At 36.5% G+C, this 25,811-nt stretch overlaps 1 protein-coding gene across 5 annotated transcripts in view; it reads right to left on the bottom strand.

Moving 5' to 3' along the window:
* The window catches only part of ASCC3 (activating signal cointegrator 1 complex subunit 3), a 251,354-nt gene that overhangs the window by 3,022 nt on the left and 222,521 nt on the right, over positions 1-25,811 (bottom strand). For all 5 annotated transcript variants that reach the window (XM_059842392.1, XM_059842389.1, XM_059842391.1 and 2 more), the window contains 3 exons: positions 18,656-18,880; positions 6,358-6,509; positions 5,692-5,842 (listed from right to left, as the gene is read on the bottom strand). In XM_059842392.1, the coding sequence (XP_059698375.1) occupies positions 5,692-5,842; positions 6,358-6,509; positions 18,656-18,880 (528 nt within the window). The remainder of the gene's footprint in view (positions 1-5,691; positions 5,843-6,357; positions 6,510-18,655; positions 18,881-25,811) is intronic.

Genomic DNA, 25,811 nt, shown 5'->3' with positions numbered 1-25,811 from the left:
ACTTTTCATTAACCTCTTATGCTACTTTCTACCTAGCAAATAAAACAAATGTGAAACTCCTCAAGCACGTTACACATGCCTTGCTAAGATTACTGATGTCTGAACACAGAAAAAATTCCTTACTGCTCCCGATTAAAGTATTTTTTTCCCTATAAGCCACTTAAAAACTAGTATAATTAAGTTTTAAATTAAACTTCCTTAGCATAATCCATAAAGAACAAGTCACTGCAGTGCTAATTAGCAATAGGCAAACCTCAGAGAGTTCAGAGGATCAGTTCAGATAATTAACCAAAAGTTCAACTGCATATCCAAAGTTATCTCTATTTTTTTTTTTTTGAGGTTTTTCTTCCATCGATCCTCATGAACTCTCCTTCTTAGAGGCTTCCTGAGGAATTTTAAGACTCTGCGGTCTCCCTTGAACTGCAACGGGTCCTCAACTTTCTCATTCTTGTGCAGAGAACTGTTGTTACAGGATACAATCTATGTAGCTGAACATGACACTCTTAACCTTAAAAAGGCATCCTGAATATGCAGCCCTATGTTTCTCTCATTTTGGTCTCTATCAGACAAGGAAAAGTAGCTCTGAGGAGCTGTGACAAAAATGGAAGGGAGCAATGCAGGCTTTCATTTAGTAAAAAAGAAAATCAGCATGTTTACGCAATGAAATTTGTTAGGAAAAAGAAATGGGATTAGCTGTGGAATGAAGGCAGTGATTTGTGGTCTTTCTATGGCTGAAAAAGATAGATGAGGATGGCACTGGAAGAAAAAAAATAAAGACCAAGAATCACCCTCTGCCCTGCCATCTTTCCCCTCCATCCCCAGAAAAGAACAGGAATCAGCATATATGAAAAGCTAGAGGGTGGGAAGGAGAAGAAGGAAATAAGAATATTGGTCTTGGAAAAGAACCATCAGATACCAAAATGGAACTTGTGGGAATGAAGATACCAAAATGGAACTTGTGGGAATGAAGAGGGTAGGCATAGTCACATGGGCAATAGCATGGAACAGAAATGTTTTATCTGGAAAAAGACTAAAGCATATTTTATTTTTTCAAGTACAGGTTTGACCATGTAGTGTTTCAACATGTATTTTCATTTAGATTGTGTCTGATGTGTCTGATTGGCTCGATGTGTCTGATTACTTTTTCTGTGCTAGAAGGCCTAGAGGCCTAATGAAAGCTCAGTTTGCTTTTTGCAGACATCATTGCCACGAGTCATACTGACAATAATAGCACATGGAGTCATACTGACAATAATAGTGTATGTCAATACGTGATTAGGGATACAGCAGTCAGGGAAAGCAGAGCTAAGGTCGTGCTGCCCTAGGAAAGGAGGTGCTGTCTCTCTCTCCTTTCTCCCCACCAGCTCACTGTGCCTCTCTCCATCCCCGGTATGTTGGCATTGCCATGCTGGGATTGTGCAGCTAGATGGATCAGCTTGCTAATCATTTTGGTGACAGCATGAACTTAGACCAGCTTAAAGCTGATTGTGGCAACATATTCTCTAATCCTGCAACTCTGAATAAGCATGAGCCTTCAGTGCCACTGAAAGAAGTGGTCCAGCCTCCTCCCCTGCTGGCACATGCATTCATGTAGCCACTTGGCTACGGGCCACTTTGACTGTCAGTGAGAGGGCTGATAGGATTCCTCCTTCTCCCCTTGTCCCCAGATGCTCATTCCCACCTCCTTGCCTGAGGCAGACACAGCATTTGTGCAGCTGTGCGGTGAGCTGGGTCAGAGGAGGTGAAAGCGGCACGGGGAAGGCAGGACTGCCCATTTCGGCTGCAGCACAGGCTTATTTGGATTAAAATGGCTGCATTACCAGAGCCTGGCTGAACTGAATGAGAAAACTGGTTTCAGCTACAAACTAATCTCTCTCTCTCTCCTCTTCTGTGTATTGCATGAGCAGCTGTGTCTGTTCAGTGCAGAAAGTGGGGAGGGCCAGCTGTGAGTGCTCAGGAACTGCAGTGTAAAAGCAGGGGACAAAGATGAATTACACCAATGTTCTTAACAGTGTCTTAGCTACGAAATGACAGGAACATTGTAACAGAAACTAGAGAGATAGGACTTTAAGGAATTAATACATCTCTCTTTTTCCCAAATCTGAAAGAAAATGGGGAAAAAAAGACAGCACTGTGAAGAAGGTGAAAAAATACCACTGACATTCTTAACTAATTCATTCATTTGATACATATAATACACAAGACTACTAAACCCGCTTCCAGCAGATCACACCAAATGATAACTTGAGTAGTAACATCTCAACTGGAAAATGATTTTACGTTCAATGTAAAGATTTTTAAGAAGAAACTTAGGGTAGGAACTCTACAGACTCTACAGAGACTGTGTCTCTGTGTGTATAAGCAGAGTATTTCTGCTGAGATCAGGAGAGGCACCCTGATGTAAACCAACCTGGTGATCCTCTCTTTGGTTCTACTTTAGATATTATTTGCTATCAAAAGCGCATAAAAGCTTGAAAGCTTTTATGTTTCTCAAAGGACAAGACCTGTTACAAATATGTTAGAACAATGTTCAATTTCAGCAGAGATCATAATTTATTAACACCTTTAGTGGCATTACCTGTTAGCTTCACCATAGTCTGGTGAAGATTATGATTTGGGCTGGTTTATATCATACAATTCCAACATAATCTATTTGTCAAAGGCTGTCATGTCATCATGTAGTTTTCATAACACAAACAAACCAAAGTAACTCTGAGTAACTTTATAATTAGATAAGAAAGTAGATTTAATATGTCATCCTATGATGGCCAGTGACAGTTGTATTTGATGATCTTAAGGGTCTTTTTCAACCTAAAGGATTCTATGATTCCTTGATTTATCAAGTCTTGTGTATTTGAAAATTATAGGCAAAGTTAGTACTGCTTGATCATTGATACAGTATGCACAGCAGGTTGCCTTTTTATCATGCATGCAATGTGGGGAAAATGAAGAAATGCTTTTCTCACTAAGGAAAAAAGTCAAGTAGTAGCAGATGAAAATGAAAAAAAGATTACAGGAACACAGAGTAAAAGTAGATTATACTATAGTAGAGATAATATTTATTTATTTTCAATCTTGAAGTTTCTTTTTTCTCTTTCAAAAACATCAATATCAACTTAATATTTTAAAAGGTGCTTAATGCCTAAGTGACTTAGAAAGTGAAAGAGATTCGTTAAAGAAATATGATTCACAATGAATCACTGAAACACAGAGCTTTCACCAAAGAGTGGGGTTAGTCTAAATAGTTTGAATTTAGGTTGTCAGCTTTTAAAGCTCCCCTGACTTTCAGTGGTTTGGAATTATAATACTAAATTCTGTAAAATTAAATGCAGGCTCCCATCTGGCTTATGTATTTTTTGACAATTTTAATGGGTTTTTTTTGCTGTATAGGAAGACACAAGCACATATCACCTCCTTTTAAAAATATCAACATATCCAATATATACATGTACATATATACATGTACATACACATTTATCTACCAAGCCCCTAGATTCAAATTATAATCAAATCAAAAATTCCTCACAAACCTTTGGGAACATCATTAGTATTTTTGCCAATCTGTCTCCCCAGAACCTAGCCTAATATTCCAAATCCATGAGCAGCTTCAAGAGCTGCTATTTAAAAATTAATTACCAATCTGCTTAAAAGGCATTTCCTTCTTTCCAAATGTAAAACTTCTTCCTTTTCCCATCTGCATGAAATTTATGTAAAGCTTAAGCTGTTTTTACCAGTGTCTTGCTAGTAATCTTTAGCTTTAAGATATGGGTTCAATATACTTAGAGTGAGAAGTAAAAGTTTTTTTAGGAAAAGAATGGTTCTGGCAATTTAGTGTCATATTTACCACTTTATTTGGCTCTGTTCATGTCTGGTTCTAGAAGGCTAAGCTTAAACTCTGTAGTATGATATTCTTTCTTTATAGAAAACATTGAATACAGATGCTGAAGAATTTTTCTCTTGGTTGGCCCCTGTCTGTGTGAGCACTGAAAGACTTTACACATGAAGACACTCAACAGGCAGTCTCAATATGAATTTTAATTCTCCGCAAAGTATTACAATAGTCTTATAATTTTGTTTTTTTCCTGTAAAAAGTACTGCAAGCAATAGAACATATTGGTATAAAGCTTTCACATTTGTAATGCCCTGCACAACGCAGTCATGGCTTTGCTATACCCAATACAGCCATTCCCAGCTCATGGAAATGAAAGCTTCTCCTCACATGATGGCAAGACATTATGTTTTTCCCTCTTATATGCATCTGTATTTACAAACATAGATATATAGAGGCATAGAGTCATTCACAGTGTGAACATACACACCACATACACGCAAGCTATTTTTGAAGAAACTGCTAAGACATTTCAATACCAGCCAAACATATTTATCTGAGGATTAATCTTCATCTATTGAATCAGACGAGAACACTGCCATGCATACAATTATTTAATTAGCAGCCAAATCCTCTGCCAGTCAGCAGCCGTTCCAGGCATACTGATGGGGCAGTAGATGCAAATCTCACAGTAGTACTGCTTTTTCTCATTACTACTGCAATTAGCACTTAAATTGATGCTTTAAACATACTAATTTCTGGAATAATTCAGGATTTGTATGTTACCTGGGATCGCCTCACTGCAGAGACGACACCAGATTGCTACGCAAATTGAAGCACTTTTGAGCCAAATAACCATCATCATATCAGACAGAGCCAATTTGCATTTGCTTTTAAAGATAACAGAATGGCAATTTATGCAAATAAATTAAGTAAGTTTACTTCTGAGTTCTCCCTGAACTAATTATAACAATGTTCTAATTTTTTATCACATCTGAAAGTTGGACTGAAATCAATGTGTATTATGTTAGAAATCTGTTGTTAAAGGAAGCCTTTTTTTGATGTCAATACATTTTCTTAATTCAAAATTTTGATGTTAATTTGGTTACAAATGCAGATGTCTGTTACAGACATTTAAGTACTTTTCTTCTTGTTTGCATATCAGTAAAAGGTTTAACTGAAGCTGAACAGTCTAACTGTCCTTTTAAACATTCAAATAAAAACATTTGAAGTATAGCTTTTGAAGTTTTCATCTTTCCTACATGTATTTGAAATCAATAGGCTTAGAATGTGATGAATGCTATGGAATATAGCTGTCCTTTGCTACAAATGCCTTGAAAATGAGATTTTAGCAGCTCAACATTTTGGAACAGTATTTTTTTTCCTTCCCCTGTGAAGTAGGAAATTTTCATCTTCTTTTTCTGTTTCAAACAGAAATAGAGTGCTGGATCTTTTACTAAGAGTATTCTCAGAAAAAATGGTGTTTGACAGACCACTTCAGAAACCAGCTATGATGACATTTGCAATGCATGTATTCCTAGGGCAGAGCTATGAAAAGGTGGATAACACTCAGCAGATTGAATGACCTAGAGAAGCATCTTTGGAGCAGAGAGATGTGGTAATATCAGCCATAAACCAGAGTCTGTTACTGCTTAGCAGGGAATAAGTGAGAATAATATTAAGAAAACAGGCAGAGAAAAACTTCTGCAAAGCCAGCAGTACCTTGAAATTAGAGCAATGAATGTGTTGCACTTTTATACAGAACATCACATGGTATTTACTGAAGGAGAGAGAGTATTTCTTTGCCTAACTGGTTTTCCTTTCCAATCACAATGATAACAGTCACAGATTGAAAGTGTTACCTGTGAAATGTGTGCTGCTGGCAACTCACTGTCCACAATGGAAGCAAAAACATTCTCTTTTCCTTCACAGGCAGCCATTAGTTCGGGAAGACACTCGATAGGTCCTTGGTAACCTCCATGCACACTCTTCCTTTGGCCTTGGCTCCATTTCCTGATACAGACAGCAAAACATATGCCCAGGGAGGGAAAGCAAACATTTGTGTTCAGTTGTTTTGGTGGTAAAACTCAATACTGGGTTCTGTTTTTAAAGGGTGGTCATTTATTTTTGGTTAGCATTAATTACTGTATCATCTAAGCATCTATAGAGCTTTGCATTATCTATGATGTTAAGATGGATACTAATGTAGTTTTATAATGGATTAAAATAAAGAGATAATTAACATACAGGGTTAGATTTGTTAGGACTTGGAACCCTTCCAGTGGTCTCTTGTTAATTTGTCTGGAATCACGGTTCTCAAAATAATCTGTGGGGGTTAATTAATCAATGAATATTGAAAACAGAAACAGAAAATTAATTTGGGAAAGCATCACTGTGAAAGACAGAACTCTGCTTCTGATTTGTTAACGAACATTCTCGGGCACAACAATGCCATTCAAAGACCATCAGCAGCAGAAATAAAGTAGAAATAAATTGGAAACCTGCTAATGCTTTACAGAATCACATACCGAAAAAGATAAAGATGCTGGAGCTCTACATTTGGCAAAGTAAGCAGGGATGAGTCATGTATCCATCTACCCTGAACCACCATCTGCACCAGGCTGGTTATGTTCAGAGCAGTCACCAGCCAGCCGTGATGTGCTGCTACATCCAGCATCGCCTAAGAAAAGGAGACACATTAAAAAAAAAAACCCACCTGCAAATATAAGTGCATACCTGGTTCATACAAGGAACAACATGTGATTGATGTTTAACATACTGTGATTTCTAGGCCTTAACATAAGAATTTACTTCAACCTTTATTGATAGTTAGGCACTTTTGGAATGGCTTTGGGGGTGAAGACTTATGGTAGACTCTTTTCCTTACAAATAACTGCTCTTTCACAAAACTCAACTCAGAATGAAGGGAAAAAATTCAACATCTACTGTAAAAGGAAAGGTTACAATTAATGGCAGTATTTATTTATATTTTGACATGAGAGCTTTCTCAGAATTACATATTTATTCAAAAATCCTTGAACTATTTAAGAAAAACACCGACATATTTACATTTGTACAAAAATTAATACTAATGTCATTTACGAGCAGCAATTATTATTTCCATTTGAACTTAAAAAACCCCCTGGAATTGGACTAGATAAAACCACTAAAATTTAGCTTAATAATGTATTAGAGATTTTGTTCAACACTGACACATAAGTTGAAATCTTGAAGAAAGCTTACAAAACAGCTTATATTTTACCTATAGTGAGTAAAAGTGATCTGAAACAAAATGGATTTCACCCTTTGCATTGTAAACAGTTGACTGTCTTGAGAATGAGGGATATTTGGCTGTCTCTCCTTTGGCATCTCTATTCTGATCCTGAAAAGCTTCCCCAAAGTACACAGAAAACACAAGCAAACAAACACGCCATATGCAGCTATACATCAGATTTCAAACTGTTAAAAATCATCCTGCCATCCATGCCTCATGAGTTTATGTTCCATTTCTACTTCCCATGTTTTGACAGTACAAATAAGAGGCATACTGTTTACTAACAGTATACCTCTTATTTACATAAAGATCTCAAGCTAATTCAGTATGGATTTTGCACTGCAAATGGCCCTATGGAAATGAAAAAAATGGCTCTGCTTGCTTTTTTTCTTGACTGGATTTACACTATGTTTGGTTAGTCTGAAAGTCAATTTAAGAGTTCTTCCAAGGGAAAAAGGACCAAACATGAAATTTTTGGTTTCAACTTTTTAAAACAGTAAATGCAGCTATTTGGAGAGATACCATACTTTCCATCCTGTCTATAGTACATTGTATGAATTATTACGATTTACGAAAGCATTTCAGCTGGTGAAAAAAATAATGCTATAATGTATTAGGTGTCTTGCTTATTTTGTTGTTCAATAACACTATGATCACAATAAAGCGTGGTTCCTCTTATTAAAACACTCTAATTTGCATTGGAGTAGGAAGTCATGTATTTAACTGTAGTTTGCCATGGAGGGAATTTAATGTTTGATTAAAATAACAGAAAATAATTTTTTTAAGAAAGTAAGGAACATTGATATATTGAATCTGGTGTACTGAACAGCTTCAACACCTTTTTAAATACCATCTTGGTGTTAGGAGGGTTGCAGTTTGATTTTAAGACTAGGCTTCAGATGTTTCCATGGGTTTTTCTTGTAAACACAAATGATATTGTTTGATACTTACTTAGGCAGCAGATACCTGCACCATTTTAACTTATTTTCCAGCCACTAGTGTAATGAGGAGAAACTGCCTGTGTAAGTCTTTACATTTAATCAAATGTTTTACAGACAAACAAAAGGCAGCATTTACTTAAGGCAAACTAAACAGTGAAATCTTCTTTAAACAAAGGAGTTGTTTACACACGCAGAGCTATTTCAATTAAATTACACTGATTCTGGAGAAATACTGACTTTAAAGACACAAGTTAGTTTCACTCCTGGCCGAGTCACACAGTTTATTTTAGCAGTTTACAATGCAATTTCAACAGGTTTTTTTTTCCAGATCGGGGTGATAAGATCAGTGACACCTAGAAAAATATTTGAAATGTTACCCTGTATTACCCAAATGTTGTCTCATTTCTCATGAATTGTGGATAAAGGGCCTTTCAGCTAATAAAAATCCAGATTTAATATTTAATTTTTTGGAGGAAGAGTCATAGCATCCTGAAACTCTCTAAAATTCCTAATGACCCTAGGACCAGTACCTCACAATACAATCTCACTGGTTTCCATTTTCTGTCTCTTCACTTGGCTTGCCAAAGTGATTTCCATGTAGGATTGTTTTCACCAAATAGAAAATAGAGTTATGTTGGAAATCACATTTGAAAGGAGAAGCTTTGTGGCCTTCAGATTTATATGTTGGTTCCCATGACATTTACTTGCTAAGGAGGGAATTGTTCTCAGCATCAGACTGGAGTCAGTCTTTGAAACTTACAAGGTGAGTTGCTCTTTACCCGACTTCACATTTTAAAGTATACGGAAAACAATCCATACAGTATACTCTGTGTTTCTGAGCAGTCTGTGTTGCTGAGACAGGCTGGTATCTGCCTCCTGTTCTCCACTACCTGATTCTTGTTCTTCTCTGCTATTCTGACAGCTGGAAACATCATGTTCCCCAGTGATGATGCTGCTGTACGTATGTGAAGAATAACCGGTGCACAAATCTGCTGTATCTTCCATGAGCAACAAGAAGAATACAGCAAGTTGTATTTTTAGTCAGCATGGAGCAGTGGTATTTCATAGAATGCTTCTGGAGATGCACACATAACACTGTTTACATTGTTTTGCTGTGGGTATTTTTTTGTGGGGTTTTTTTTAATCTATCCCTCTCCCCCTTTCAAACAGAGGTTTGAAAAGGGGAAAAGAAGAGTGAAGATGTAAGAGAAAGATAAATCTAAAACAAGCTATACTTTGAAATTAACTGGAGGATCCTTTCACATAGAAAATCTCCTAGAAATTGATAGAGGCCTACAGACAGATATCCCGTAGGGAGTTAGGAAAGCCTGTGTGTGTGAGACTCTGTGTTCCACATTGTTATAATGAATCCACACGGCAAATCCTCTTTTCCTCCTTATTTTCTGCTTCTTTACCCATAGAATTTATTCACAGCATCTCTATCTGGATGTGAAATCCACGACAGTGACATTGTGAAAAAGTCAGAACAATGGTAAAGTTGGCTTGTTTCATCTGCTGCCTTGGAAACCTCCAGACATTTTGTTTTCCTCTAAGTGTAAAACACGGAGATGCTTGATACTTAAATGATTACTGAAATTCCTATAAATACTCAAAGTAACAAATTGAGTTATTCCCCTATCTCCAAACATAAATATAAGCAACTAAACGAAGAATATAATACACACCACAAAAATTTAAAGTATTTAATATTTATATTATCTGCTGAATAATATATTTGGTTTCTCTGGTTTATCAAGTTGCTACCTGTGTAGCTTGTTGTTATTTTTAAGTCAAAACCAGTATAATATTATAGAAACTTACGGCTTTTTAAGCTCTTATTTTGCAAAATAGCAAATAATTCTAAATATCTTAGAGTGGGTAAGATTGGAACAGATTAAGAGTATTATTCTGAATTGGGAAATGGCACAAACTGGTGTACCTGCCTTTCTAGCCTAAGAATTTAAAGCAATACAGGATAATTTCATCACAGAGAGAAATTTAAAAGAAGCAGACAGTGAGTGCAATGAGTGAAACAGCTACCAGTAAAGATGCTTTAACTACAGAAAAAAAAACCCCATGTATTTTTTTGGTAAACAAACAAATTAAATAATAAAAAACCAACTCAAACCAAAAACCACCCCTCAAAGCACACCACTTTTTAACCTGAAGTAGAATAAATGGGGTAGATAGATGAAGTCAAGGGAATTATTGGTTGTTTACCATCCTCTTATTTGGGGCTCCTTCTGCACTTAGGAGAATTAAAAGCAGATGACTATACTAAGATGGGTTTTCATGAAAGATTCAGGCAATAGCTCTTAAGCCTTCCCAATGTCATTCTTGGACAGTTACAAAGTAATAACAGCAATTAGTGACACCTCCTTTACATTTTGTCTGTTACTATCAAAACCAGCTTGGCTTGTGCCAATGTGGGAAGCAACGACCTATTAACCATGGCTGGGGCAGCACAAAAATGCCAGTGATCAGCAGCTCACTGATATAGATGTTGTCAGGTATGGCAAAACCTTTCATTCTGATTGGAATTGAGTGTCAAAATGTTTAGATCAAAATCTTGCTACTGCTGTCATCATTCCAGGAGTGCATTAAGACAAAACCATCAGCATCTACGATCAGGTTTTCATCTTCTGTTTTTTCAGGAGCAGCAGCTGCTTATCCTTAGGTACAGAATGATTTAAACTGATCAAACTGTACCTTTCTGGTCTGACATGAAGCTGAAATTTAACAGTCTGTCTCTTTTCTAGCCAAAGTTATTACTGACGCTTGGAATTTACATAGTGGTTTATAACTCCCTAGTTTGAGGGGAAGCAAAGATGGAGGCAGGATGTGGAAGAGGTGAGTATGTGGCACTCTCACTGACAGCAAAACATTGCATTTCTCTGGTGTTATGAAGCACTCCCCAGATGTGCTCAAATTGGAATACTGATTGTGCTCAATAAATTGGAATACTAAATTGTTCCATAACGAACATACCCCCCTACTCACTCCCACTCATTTAGGAGATTTTTCAGGCTACTAAAATATCTAAATTCTAAATTCTAGAGACTAAATTGCTAAATTCTTTCTTCTAGAGACTTTTTAACAACGTTTTTATAAACACTGTTTTTGGTATTACTTTCACAGTCCTCATTTGAAAGTCAGATACTCTGGATCACTCTTGTTCGACTGGGTAGGTGGCAGGGGACCAGACTAAAACTAGCAGAATTTTTGATCTACCCAAATGACTTAAATAGCTTTTTCCTTTAAAATAAGCTATTGGAGTGTTAAAAGTGATAGAGCTTGCATCTCATTAACACAGCCTGCACACTGCTTAGAATAATTTCTTCTTTTTGAAGTCACCCGTTCTATAACTCTGAACATAGTAAGCATTTTGACTTAAATCCTGTAAACATAAATATTAATATTTTGTGGATAAATTATATTTCAGTGAAGTGTCAATGAAACTATAATGATAACTGCTTTGGGTACAGAGGAAAGACAAAGAAATGTAAGAAATGCCATTTCAGCTGAAAGCTGAGTGCCTACAGTGATGCCATTGGTGGCAATGACTTCATGGATAGGGATTAAAACTTCAGGTGTACTCAGGGTGAGTTACGTGGCTCAAATTTATCTACTCTTAAAAGATTAATCTTATTTTTTGTATCAGAGCTTCACAGACTATGATACTTTTTTTAGTGCTTTTATTCATGAATTTAAAGTTTAGTCTAGGACTAAATTTCAGTTATATGTAGGAGTTTAAATCCACAGGTCAATAAAAATTATTAGAATTGTGCCTACTTAAAGCTGTTTAAGACTGCAGAATTTATGTGACAAATATTTATAGATAATAGACAAAAGGGTATGCATTTTACCTATTTTTCTAAAAAACTATGAATTCATAATAATAATAATTATTTTGCACATGCTTCAAATGTAGGAAGCCTTCCACTACATAAGATTATATTATGATCCATAATATATATGGATATTGATACTGTGCTAACAGAAGTAAAATATTTTTTCAGATGTTAAAGCATGCCATGTACTTTAAGTGTCATGTTTTTATATAAATCATGACTATGATGCTTCAATTATATAGCTCAGAAACAGCAACTGACTTGAAAATTTGGAATTTATTTGAAGAAGTATTACAGAGTTTAAGGTATGTTTGGTATGCTATATATCAGTAAAACAGGTATCTACAGGACCTTTGAAATTCAGAGGTCTAGTTCAAAATTACTTTTTAGATACGTTTTAATCTGGGGAGAGGGGGAGTTCTTCCAGATCAATTAAATCACCCTTGCACAGCTGCGTGGTTTCAGCCTAGAGAACATCCCCCCTGTACTTCATCAGAGATATAGTGAATAAGTTGTAATTAATCCTATTCAGGAGGCACTCTTTTTATACTGCCCTCTGTATCTTACTTCTCTTCACATTCTTTTTACAAGCATATTCAGTCTCCTCTTCCATATGCTCTGCTACCCCCTCTGAGAGACTAATTCTTCATTCTCCCATCATCATAAAGGTCTCACTGATGTATGCAAATTACAACCTTCCTAGCTGCTTCACAAGATTCCCATCCCTGTATTCATCCTTTAGCCTCCATAGTAACATTATTAGTATTTTCAGAACTGGAGAAAGGACAAACCATTTACTCTCTACATTTAGTGGAGTGCAACCCTTGGGTTCTTACTGATTTCTTTTAATAGTATTACAGAATAAAAGCAGCTACGACATGTGATATCAGCAATGTAAACTTGGTAGGGCACAACCCATTACTAAGAACTCACTGAGTCCCAATAGCCAATTTATTTTCAATATGCTAATTAATAAATTGATATTTTCTCCTATACCAGTGAACCATAAAAAGAAAAAATGTTTTTGATAAGAATCACTTTGCAATAAATCCCAATTTCCTAACATGAATGATGTCTTAACACCAGCACTTTTAACAAATAGTACACAAATCTACCAAAACTGTGAAAGATACACAGCATCTTTCTCATAATAAATCTGTTCTCTTCACAGTTTAGAGTCAGTCTCAAAGTAGGTATGTAATATTTTGCCAATAATCAAAATTTTTTGAGTGGATTCACAAGAATCCTTTTCAACAGCAACAGTTATTCTCAGCAACTTTCTCCTGAACTTTTAGCCCCTTAAGGTTAGCATTCAGGAAGCTCAGCTGCTGTCTAACAAACTTAATTAATCAAAAAGTCATTTCCGAGCTGTAACTATGAGTAAAAGTGCTTCAAGTGTGCTAGCAAGCCTACAAGTTAATCAAAATGCTAATGCAGTACAAATTAAAGTTGTGATTAACATTTCACAGTAGCTGCTTAAGTGAATTGATCACACAAATGGGTTAAGCATTACTCATTTCCTCCAGCCCCAACTGGGAAAAGGTTTGTCATGGGTGGGGGAGGGATTATGTTCATGCAGCACCAAATCATCATTAAACCGTCACCAAGGTGCTTCCATACAGCCACTGATCATCTACAGCAAGCAAAACTCCAGCACCACAAAAGTAACCCTCCCTTCTCCTGTATATATAACTACACAACACAAGCAGGCAACATTTCCAGCCCAACATGTCCAGGTACTTTCCCTACAAAATGATCCATTTATGTTTAGTATCTATAAGTGAGCGTTGCCACACAGTATAAGCACGACGAGATTTTTTGATTATTCTATTATTTCCACACTATTAATGTGCAATAATAGCCATACAGCCATGAAAGCGGCCAGTATTTAAGTAAAATTGCAAACATTGTGCTATCACTGGAATATTACTGCATACACAAAGAATACGTGTAGCAGCTGAAGAGATGTGGCCTCTGCTCTTCACTTGTTTCTGAGTAATCCTCTGCATTCTCAAGCTGATTTGATTCTCTTCCCTTCGTTCAGTAAAGCTGCCCATTTATTTATAGTTGCCAATGTAACCATTACACAAAAGATCTTTCCCTGGACACTTCTGGACAAATCTTACACAACTGTAAAACTGGCCTTTCCTGTAACTCCCACCACCTTCCAGCAAGCAGTTGGCACACCTGCACTACCAACAAGCAATACATGAATACATGAGCCCAAACCACTCTTAGGGTCTTTAAAAACATCTCCACTTCCTTGTAAGCAGAAAAACAAAAGATCCAAGGGACATGGCTCTCCAAATCAATAGTTTTAGTGGCTGTTATGAACTGAGGGATGATGAGAAGTGCAGAGCCAAATGACATTTTCTTTCTTTGAGTCTCAGAATGGCAACATGGGCTCCTTTGCATGGCGAGAAGTACTTTTGTGTTCTACTTCTCCTTTTGAGGAGCCACCACCACCACCCAGCCCAGCTGCAGTTTTGTACAGTATTTTGTACATAAGCCAGCTCTTAGCTGAGTTGGGCAGCATATTTGTGAAATATTTGACAACTCTGAACATGTGCCACAAAGATGATTCTCATAAGAACTATAGCATAAGTTGCAATACGACCAGAAACAACTTTAACTGGTTTAGGATGGCTAAAGCAGTATTATACACATCACCATCTAGCTAAGGAAACACAGAGCTTAACACAAGGAGTATTTTTCTTTCCTGCCAAAATCAGATTCTCCAGAGGACTAACATGATGGAGAACAACAAGGCATTAGTGATAGCATTACAAGGTCCTTGTTACAGAGATAGGCATGTTTCCCATGCAGAGTAGTCTTTCTTCTGCAGTTTGGAATCTGTTTCACCCTCTCTCAATGCCCAGCTACCCTACTGAGATGAGTTTAACACATCCATAGGTAAACACTTCTCAAAGGTTAGGGCTGAGCTCCATGGCAGTTCTACTCCTGGCAATTTTAAAATATTTTATCAACGATTATAGTACAAGTGGAGGCTTCTGGCCAATTCCTATGCAAAGCCAACAACTGTCACATTATTTCTGAGAAGAGACTGCCCTGTTGAATCTGAGAGTGACAGTATTACTGCCTCAATTATCCATTTCAATTAATGCAAATATAGGCAATAGTCTTGGAACAGCAGAATAGGAACTGATCGCTGAATACACAGTCACAAAATATAAGGCTTGACAAAGGAAGCAAAAAAAGAGATTAGATTTAGTTTCATGTATTCTTAAATCAGATAGGAAAAAGGTGGAGTATAGTCTTTACAATAATAATTATATTTTATAAAAATGTTAGAAAAATATTTTCATTAGAATTTTAATTATTTAATGTTCATTCTCCTGAAAGAAATGGAGAAATGTTTGATTTTGAGAAGCTACTGGAGTGTTCAGCACCATCTTAATGACACCTCTAGCTTTTCTCAGTAAAAATAACAGAGAGTGCTAGGCTTGAAGAGAATATATTGATTATTGTAACTGTACTAGTGGTATCTGAGGCAAATAAAAATTAAATGAGTTGGCCAAGGTCACACAGGAAGTTGAGGCAGTTTTTCTGAGCCATGGGAACCTCCTGTGCTTTATCTGTGAGAGCCTGTCACTGATAACAAACTAGATTTTAACTTGAGGTTTTCAGTGTAGAGAAAGGGTCTTTAGCCTAGTCAATGCCTCAGTGGCCATTCATTACAGAGATGGGAATGTGAGCAGATAGGCATTCACATTCTGAAAGGCTATATACTGCTATTCCCCATATTTCTGCAGTAAAAGGAAAAGATTCTGCTTTTCATTCTAGGTATATAAATACTAAATTTTATTTTGCTATAATGAATTCCACCTATATCTAACAAAAGCTAACCACAGGAAAACTATAATAGAATATATTTCTTCCTTTTTTTTATGCTAAAAATTATATTCCCCTATTAAGCCAGTATTGTAACTCCTCAAATTCTGTTAAATCCTAATGTCTTTAATATTTCATTGAAAGTATAAACAAGAGAATTCTAAAGTAGAGACAAAACTTTAAAGACAGCAAAGGAAAAATGATTTAAGTGTTGTTTCATAATTTTTTCGTTAAAGTGTAGTGGAATCTTACCTGGAATCCAGTAGCTACATTTACCTATGTAATGCTGTTAACATGGTTTTCTGCTGGACCAGTAACAATACTCAGCCTGAAGTCACTAGCAATGAAAAACCCAGAAGGTGCTGGAGGAATGGAAGGGAGAATGAAACATGTGGGATAGGAAAGGAGTCCTGGGAGGGAAGGCTGATTCAGGTGAAGGACACCACAGAAGATTGGAGAAGTTTAATAGTCTGTGGTGGAAAGAGGTTTGCTTACGCATCATGGCTAGAGATGGTAAATCTGCACTGCAGGGGACCTGGGATAAAGGCCTGCTGTATAACCACCTATAGAAGCTCTTTGAAAGATCTTTCTTTCTTGTGACAGAAAAGTAATGCTGATATGAAATATCTGTTATTCATGTACCCACCAGCAAAAAGAACAGTTTATGTTCGGGTCACAATCTGGAGGTTAGCTATACAACCTCAACACTAAAATAATTTGTAAGCAAATAAAAAAGAATTCAGCGCAACTCAAAAAGCAATTCCCGCCTCACTGCTGTGTTTCACGTTTGACGATGCGCGAGCGCGTGTTCACACACGCACAGAACAGCACCCACTGAATCTGCTCATCAGTGGATCCTTCCATGCTTCACTTCCTTTTCTCATAACTAACATTTTTCTTCCTACCTCTGCTGACCCAGAGTTCATCAGCAGGTCAGTGCTAAGGAAAAAGGTAACAACCAGTATTGAAAGTGTAACCCTGTCTATTGCTTAGATTCTGGGAACTTTAACCTCCCTTTGGAAAGCGTGACTAATAAGATGGAACCAATAATCTCCCGAGAGATGTAAACCATGTGCCAACTTTAAAATACAAAAGTGCTTGCATGTTTTCCTTTTTTTTTTTTTTTGGTTTTTATTTTTTTTTTAAGATGACTGTATATATAACATGATATAGTAGTCAACTGAAGGTTGGAGTGCCAAGGCATAATATGGGATGGCATTTTTCTGAACTCTACTTCAGTTTAAAGGAACTGTTGAATATTTCTTATTTTTTTTCCTAAGTGACTATTGTTTCTGAAATACATACGATGCAGTAGCAGGATTAAGAAAATACTTTTCTTAGCAAAACAGAACAAAATAATTACAGAAAATAGTATTTAATTTACATTTGCTTCAAATATGTAATTAACTCCCTAATGGTTACTCCACAAACATCTAAATGAATTTTAAGTATGTGATTTCTTTGAAACAAAGGTGAATTTTCTCACCTGAGCAAGTGATGCTTTTCTCTGTTAATAACTGAGTATATGGCATAGCTGTTTCTACATTTTCAGTACCATGATTTTATTGATTTGAAATATTTGAAACAGACTAGCATACAAGCACTGCTGGTTACCAAGATTAGGACTATGTAGCGGTAATGTCTGTGGTGTTATTTGCTTCTTACATTCCCTAACTTCAGTTTTGCCTAATTTGATATTAGTATTTTAAGCTTGTTTTGATTAGCGTAAGGTTGAGCCTCACCCAAATTGCTGGACTGAACTGCACACAGTATTTTCTCTGTCTAGAGCACTGATTAATAGTTTCTCACAGAGCAGTTTTACAAATTGCCAGGCTTGACACAATGATGTTTCCAGTCACCATATCACCAACAGGTTTCAAACAAGAGCAAAGCTTCTGTCTGATAGTTGACAAACAGATCACTGAGGATATTAAAATCTGAGCCAACAAAAACTGTAGGAAGAAAGAAGTACTGGCTCTATTTTACAGATACTGAACTCAGAAACATAAAAACAGCAGTTTGTTGAAGGCTGCCTGATCTTCAAGAACTTGTGAATGAGTCCTTGTGCAGTTCTGCTAAAGAGAAGAATTCTTCCCAGGAGACTCAGAGGGTCAGTTGTTTCCTGTGACAGCTAGAGCTCACCTTTCCTGCTGTAACTGTAACTGAGCTTTTCAGATATGGCAGCACTCTATCCCAAACTCCAGTTGCTACTTTAAAATTCTTTTGAGGTGGCAGCTGTGCATGTGATTGCTTGTTACCAGTACTCTCCACGGTTGGTTTAGTTCTGTGGGCTGCAACTGCAGTACAACTGTAAAAACTCACAAGTCTCCAGTGTGAGTTTAAAATCTGCATTTAAAAACGTGCTTTTTGACTCTGTGATCATTGGGACATAGAAGATGTGTCTTTACACTAGCTAGAGGAGCTTAGGGAAAACCTCTGCATCTCACCGTGAATCAGATTTCAAAACACATTATATTTGTGCTTGGGAGTGACTATAATTCTTTTGGGTGCTAGAAAAGTAGAAGTACCCAGGGGAGACAGGTTCTTGGGTATCAGCATAACAATCCACAGGGACCACAGCCGTGCCAGAATGATTCTTTTACAACATTCCACAACAGAGAGACAAAAAGCTGTTGCAAAGAAAGCAGAGGTCATTATACGGCAGTGGATGCCTCCAGTCAGAGCATGACTGTCTTTTACTCTAAGTTTGTTCACCTGCAGTTCTGTAAAGTGGGAACCATTATGGGCATCCAGTCCCTCCCTAAATAAGATGTTATAATATCCTGTGGAGCCAGCTCTCCACAAGATTGCAAGAAATCTTCAGATTCTTCTATATTCAAAATATGAGAACACTCTAACAACAAACAGTAGGCCAACAAGAGTTATATACTGAAATGCATCACGATACCTGGCATATTCTGATTGCTTGGTCCAGCACTGTCTTTGTATCAGTTGCATAATCTGGACAAGGCAGCATGGCATGACTGAAGTGGGCTTGCAGCAAGAGGTGTGTTTTTGTGTGTGAACTGTCAAATGAATGGGGATTGACTTCAATTGGAAGGTGTTTGGCCAGTTCACTGTTCATTTGATCTTCATTGTGTCTCACAGGCAGATCTGTGTACTCGTCAGCATTCTGTAAAAAAATAAAAATAAAAATTAATCATTGTAATTAACTTCAGAATAACTATTACTGCTTACTGAGGCATTCAAATTATATGCATTTAATTTACTACAGTTAGATTTCAACACAAAAATAGCAGCATTTCAATATTTAGAAAGTGTACTTATTTATCAAAATCACACATGGGAAAACAATAACTAATACAATATTTTCAAATATTGACACAGTTATAGATTTTAAACATTTTTCCTTCACATAGCTGATACTTACATTAGAGAAGAAGAAAATGAATGCAATGAAAAAAATATATTCATTGGATGGATAATGACCCACAGGTATCCTACCTCATTGGGTCACAAAAACATTTTAACGTTAGCTATAAAGAAGTCAAAACATCATATTTTCAATTTTCAGGTTTTGAGTTTTTCTCTCGGTATTCAAAACCCAGTAGCTTTGGAATAGCTCTTATACGCTTCTTTTCAAATATTTTTTTCAATATTTTGAGCAGTCAGTGTCTAAGCAAATGATGATGAGTGATCAAAACAAAGTACAAAATTTTAAGCAGGTGCTGAAAACATTGTCTGTGTTTGAGAGTGGTACTAATGCTATTCACGCCAGAATGAAAGCTGTGTAAGAACTTTCTCACTGCTGCCAAAAGGAGCTGCCCACCAACATGAAATCTAAATGTAGTTATAAGTAGCAACATCATAGCTGCCGAGAGGAGCAAGTACAACTGGTTTGGTATCCCAGGCAGAGATGCCAATTCTCCACTCGGGAAATCCACTGTCTTCAAAAAAAAGTCCAACAGAAACAACCTAAGGAGGATAATTTAGGCTAAAGAATCAGTTTTGTGACTTAATCTGCAATCTTTCCCTCCACAAAATCCTCTTCTGCATGTACATGTGTACGCATCCCTTGGAGTGAGAACTATCTTTCTGAATTATAAAACTTGCAAGTAAGGTAAGAGTTTTATAATATGTGATGTCTTTTCCATCTGTAATTTATGAGACCGTATTTCTTTTGTCATAAAATAAAAAGTCATTTGGGGAGCCCGAAGGGCAATGTCTTTGAAACTACAGGCTTAGCAGAGACCATTAATTTAAAGTGTTGAGGGTTTTATATTCCTCTTAAACTATAGATTTAATATTTTTCACTTTAGTCTTCAATTTCATCAGACTTCCTGCAAATCCATATTAATGAAATATTCACAACAGTAACCAGTGAAGAGTGAGGTAAAGAAAAATGGCAATTTTAGAACACCTAATTGAACTACCTAATTGACTTACAAATAACCATATCCCCTCATTAATATCCTAAGACACAGAACCTTTTCTGAAAATTCCTAAAAGCAGTCAGATAGCTGGTTTTACTCCTTGACAACTGACAGCACAAAATTTTCTATTTTTTTAATGGTGCAAGGAAACTATGTCTAAACTGTGATATCAATGTAAAAGGAATGGTAACCATTAGACAATTTAAGGTTTGGAAAGAAAATCAGAATGTCATTAACTTATTTCATATCTCAACTGCAGATTAGAAGTGAAGACTGAATAAAGACAACTGCTGCTTAATCCTGGATGTCTCTGCTAGATCTCTTGTGAAAACTGTGGTCATTTATTCTCTGAACCTAAGGTCACAATCTTTTTAAGCCCTATAGAAGGCTGCATGTTTGCTTCACTCTTTTTATTTAACTGGCTTCTCCTTCAAAGATATTTTAAAGAATATTTACCAAGGAGATTTTTTACTTAGTTTTGCTTTGCAGTTTAAAGTAGCAGAAAGAAGGAGGATCAGCCAAGTCAGTCCAGACCAACTGGTACCCCTGAAAATGCATTTTCCCTAATTCTTCCCCAGCACATGTTTTATTTACATCCAAAACACTCCTCTTATTTTAAACAACTTGCCTACTTAATTTCCTGTTTGTGATCATTGACTGTAAGTAAGTGAGGTTCATTTTCTTATCTGCATCATGTAGGTAATTAAAGGAAATTGAGAATGGGTAGTGAAGCTTTTATACAACTGAGAATGAAGCTGAATGGAGGGCACCGAGGTCAGCAGAGTCCATTATATTTTTATGTGAGAGGCTGGTATGTCTGCCCTGTCCTTGTTTGCTTAGTGTAGGCTGGACAGACTACTAACTGCAAATCTGTTTCTCTGATTTGCCCAGCTGTCCTTGAATAAAGACATCTTCCATTGCAAAACGTTAAATGACAGTGATTGACAACTTTGTGATGAACTCTGCTTGTAACCCCCTGCTACTGTTTTCAGGTTGCATAAGAAAAGACAGAATAAAGAAACATCCTTTGTAATCACCTCAAATGGGCCCTGCTGTTCACTCAATATTTTTTCATTTTAGTTTTCCTTTTCATTGCAAATCTCAATCTGTTCTGTAAAGGCTGTAGCTTCAACTATTCCACACAACATATAATATATATCATTGTAGTACACCATATCTGAACGCCGTTCTTATTTCCATGGGTGAGGAAACAGATCAAACTACATATCAATCATTAATCTTCATTCTAAAGTCAAGAAACTTAATACAAGCTTCATAGTTAAACCACAAAGCACTTCTGTGCACTTTTCACTTTCCCTTTTTCTCCTCTTAAATCAGAGCAGTTGCAGGCCACGTACAATAATAGGTTTACAAGCACCTACACAGTTAAGCATAACTTTGTGCATACCAGGAGATAACCAGGAATTTTAGCTACAGGTTCTGCAACTGTGCATTTGGTAGTCATGTCACATCTCTCTCTCCTACATTTCTGTGATGGACTTTCCCAATAATGTCTCCTTTTGGGCATTAGAGACTGCTGCATCAGTTCAAGGGTGTAGGAGTCATCTCAGACTTACATTTCAGCCTGCATGTGACACAGGGTGCTCGTATAGGAGACAGTAACTTGCACTGCCGGTGAGAAATGTCACACGCAGACCTGCATAATCTCCACAGTTACATTTTACAAGGCCAAAGGGCTATTCTGGTAATTGAATTCTGTTTCCTGCATAACAGCAGCCACAGAATCATCTTAAAGTCCTGTCTACAACATCATGCTCCAAATATGCAGCTTACCATCACCCTTTATTTGAACTGTTAGAATAGCCCTAAAAGAAAACAACTCATACTATTTTAAAAGATATCTTTTGCAGTTTTGTGGTACTAGCAGGCATTTGAGGAGCCAGACCAAACTAAAATTTAAATAAGGTATCCAGCATGGTGAGTACTGTGCTCTGCAGAGTCCAAAGGGTTAAACCCCCCCCCCAGATTTTCCTTCTACCCACAAAAAGTGGAAGTTCCACTGAAATTACTGGTTTATAATGAGAGCTGAGCTATAAACTTACACCACATTTAGATATTCTAAAATATTTTAAATCTTGAGTAAGTACATCTTGACACTTTGTCTACAGGAGATGATACTTGTGGATCACAGACAGAAATGGAATCAAGGTGAGCTACTAAAGCAAACGAATATTTTAAGTGAAGCTCAGTCATGGGAACAGTAAAACTTTTAGAGTTAATGAGTTCTAGACTTTAAAGAGCAGCTGATTAATTTGTAACAATGAGGGTCTAAACCAAACCAAAAATAGTTTCTCACATTCCAGAGTTGAACCAGCAGTCTTTTCTTTAGCAATGTTATTGAAACTGCCTTAGAATTGACTGTCTGTATGTTCCTTTCCTTTATATAGACACTGTGAACCCCATCAGTATATTGGGTTCTCACCACATTTTCAACTTTAATAAGCTTGCAACATATTTTGCTCTCCTTCAAAAGAAGGAAGAAGACACATGACAAAAGAATTCTTAGAACATTTTGCTATAAGAATAAACAGTTTTTAAACTAAAGTATAAAAAAATACTGCAGCAGACTAGTACTAAAATTATATACTAACATGAAAAAAGAGAAAGACAAGGATCATTTTTAGCTAGTTCAGTAATTCCATTCTTTTTACCTGAAACTTGATTTAAATTACATAATAGTCTAAGTACATGCTGAAGTACTGCAAAAATGATACTTTTGTGAATAGAATTAAGAAGCTACAATAAATAAATGTGGGTGATTTTTTTTACAGCTGTTCTGCAATTAACACTAATAATGCATTAAGAATTTTAGTTCTCTGCTACCAGAAGTACAATGGTATGCCAATATCCAACTTATTTTCCCAAGTGAAAACAGCAGATTTTGATCTTTGGAAAACTGAAGATGTGAATATAAGCTCAACAGTAATATTATTATACAACTGGATTTTGTCTTTTGATCCATTGTACAAAGTGATACAGAGTACTCTAGTGCAGCATCCAGACCTGCCACATTGTGTCACACTGTATAGGATGATGTTGGGATACAAAATTTGAAGCAACCTGTCTTCATTTAGGTGATACCTACTTACCCCTAACATAGGTTAGAGAAAAGAAGCGAGGTCAAAATAGAGAAATAACAAGAACTGATCGTTTGTGAATAGCTAGGTAACATCAGACTTATAACAGGTTCAAAAATGCTAAATTTTACTTTGAGGATACTTGAGCTTCTGTACTTAAAACCATTTGGAATGATTTCCAAATAACTGTGTATATATATATATATATACATACACACATATGTATCTCCACTCATGTGCTGATAGAAATCTCATTTGATCCTGTTACCTATAAGGAAAATTTAAGAAATTGGTTAAGTAAAGCTCTCAAGCTAATCTTCCTTTGCCCATGATTTTCCCAAGAGAAAAAGACCATATTATGTAACAAAGGAATGGCACAAGTGTATAGTGTGAACATTATTTAAAGTAACCAACATATCTATAGTATATTTTATTGTCACATTTTTGAGTGTGAGCTTGATTGATAAGGAAAGACACTACATTTACGCAGTTGTGTCCTGACTGGCAGCTAGAAGATAATCAAACTTACATTTATATTCAGAAAACTAATGAAGGTGAGGAAACATGTTCTTTAAAAAAGATGGGAAAAAACTAAAAAAACCAAAACCAAACCTAACTTACAAGTAGTTTTTCAGCTCATACAAAAAAGTAATGTAGATTCAGAAACAGAATCGGAGAAGTACTTGCTAGAATTACTGCTCTGAAAAGTTTATCTTTGTAAGTGATTCCATTATAAACTCCTATTTTAAGGAATTTATTGGTAGCCTCTAAATGTATGTGTTTTGGTCTCAGTTTTATGGGCCATATTTTAAACTTCCAAATTCTTGGGTGTTTTTTTTTTTACTCTTAGATATAAAAGGTCTATGACAATATTCCCATTAAAAGACACTTACAACCATATGTTACTAGTTATAGGTTTTAAAAACAAACACAACATGTGTTTTCAAAATTCATATTATAGACTAAAAGGGAAAAAAAAAATCATTTCTGCCAGTTCACTCTGTTTTATGCATGTAAAAATAAACTTTTAAGACAAACTTTTCAGAAGAAATGCTCCAGATTTTCAGGGCAGGCTGGCAGCCTCTGCTAAACCACAGAGCAGGCTGAGGCTTTGTAGAGATCTTAAAAATTGGTGAGCATGGTTCAAAAGAAGACAGCAACATTTTTCAGGCAAGATTATATTTGTTACATGATAGTGTCACTCACAACATCATGTTTACAAATAAACTCCTTGTCTTTACATACTCTACATCATCTCCCCATAAACTGCATGTGTATGTGGCAGTGCCATCAAACTGCATCCAGCATTTTAGAGCCAACCCTGCAGTGCAGCTCCTTCCCCTCGGGGCCTTCCCATGCCTCCTTTTCCAGGGCTAGTGGCTGTCAGGGAGGAAAGGCAGGAGGCAGAGCCCTGTGCCAGCCCTGAGCCACAGGGCACAGAGGAGTCAGAGCCACAGCCTCCAGGCAGCAGCTGTCCCTGCCTGGGGAAAGGGGGTCCCCTCTTGGGCACTAGGGGCTCTCTCTGCCCTGACCCTCCACCCTCCACTCCAGCTCAGGTTATAGGAAAATGCTCCAGTCACAGTTTTAACTCCCCATCAGACCACTCTTCACCCTCTGGAAAAGGAGGGAAACAGATACATATAATGGAGAGCATTGTCCAAGGAAAAAGACCTGCTCAGTATCTTCAAAAATAAACAGAAACTTTTTAAAATTTTTTGTTCATTTACTGTTTAATGCACTTTTAGAGATAATAGATATACATTAAAAAAAAAAAAGGTATGAATTCAAAGTGTAACATTAACCCAATTAACTGGGTAAGAGCAAAACAGTGAGGCTGGGCTACTCTGGGCTCTGTCTCTAGATTTAAGACTCCACAGAACAAACACTGGAAATTTCCAGCTGGACAAGAGAAATTAAAGAGAGAAAGTTGTAAAACCCATCAACATGCAATTATGCAAATCTGTTATATTTTAAACATGAATTTGTAATTATCATCCATTATTTAAAATGGGCCCATTTCCACCAGGAGACCCACAAACATATTTTATAAGAACATACAGGTATAAAAGTTCTTACAATTCTTAGTCCTCATGTTAGTGATCAGAGAAGTTGATTATTAATTAATCTTTTATTATGTTAATATGCAATATATTAATTGTATTCTCATACTTTTAACTTTAAATAGACAAGCGCTTGATTTTTGCTTTTTAATGCCACGTATGATAAACACCACAAATTTCACAATTACAGACATCATAAAAAGCACAACCTAGGGCAATGAAACAGTTGAGTGATCACTTAAAAACACCCTAAAGGGTTTAGATTTCACAAGTTCACCTCTTACTTAAAACATCCAAACTACAAACTGCTGATGACATTCCTGATGACCAGGGGTCAGGAGTCTGAAAGACCTTTGCCACTGCTCACAGAGCAATAGGAGGTCAGCAATATTAGCTACCAGTAGCAAAGAGTGACCTGGCAGATCTGGGAACTTCTAAACTACAAAGTTAAACTACAGACCTCTGCCTCAGCAAGGAGTTGATAAAAGAATATGCAAGCATGCTAGCATACA

Source organism: Haemorhous mexicanus, chromosome 3 (assembly GCF_027477595.1).
Source record: "Haemorhous mexicanus isolate bHaeMex1 chromosome 3, bHaeMex1.pri, whole genome shotgun sequence".
NCBI lineage: Eukaryota > Metazoa > Chordata > Aves > Passeriformes > Fringillidae > Haemorhous > Haemorhous mexicanus.
This window is presented reverse-complemented; position numbering and strand designations above follow the sequence as displayed.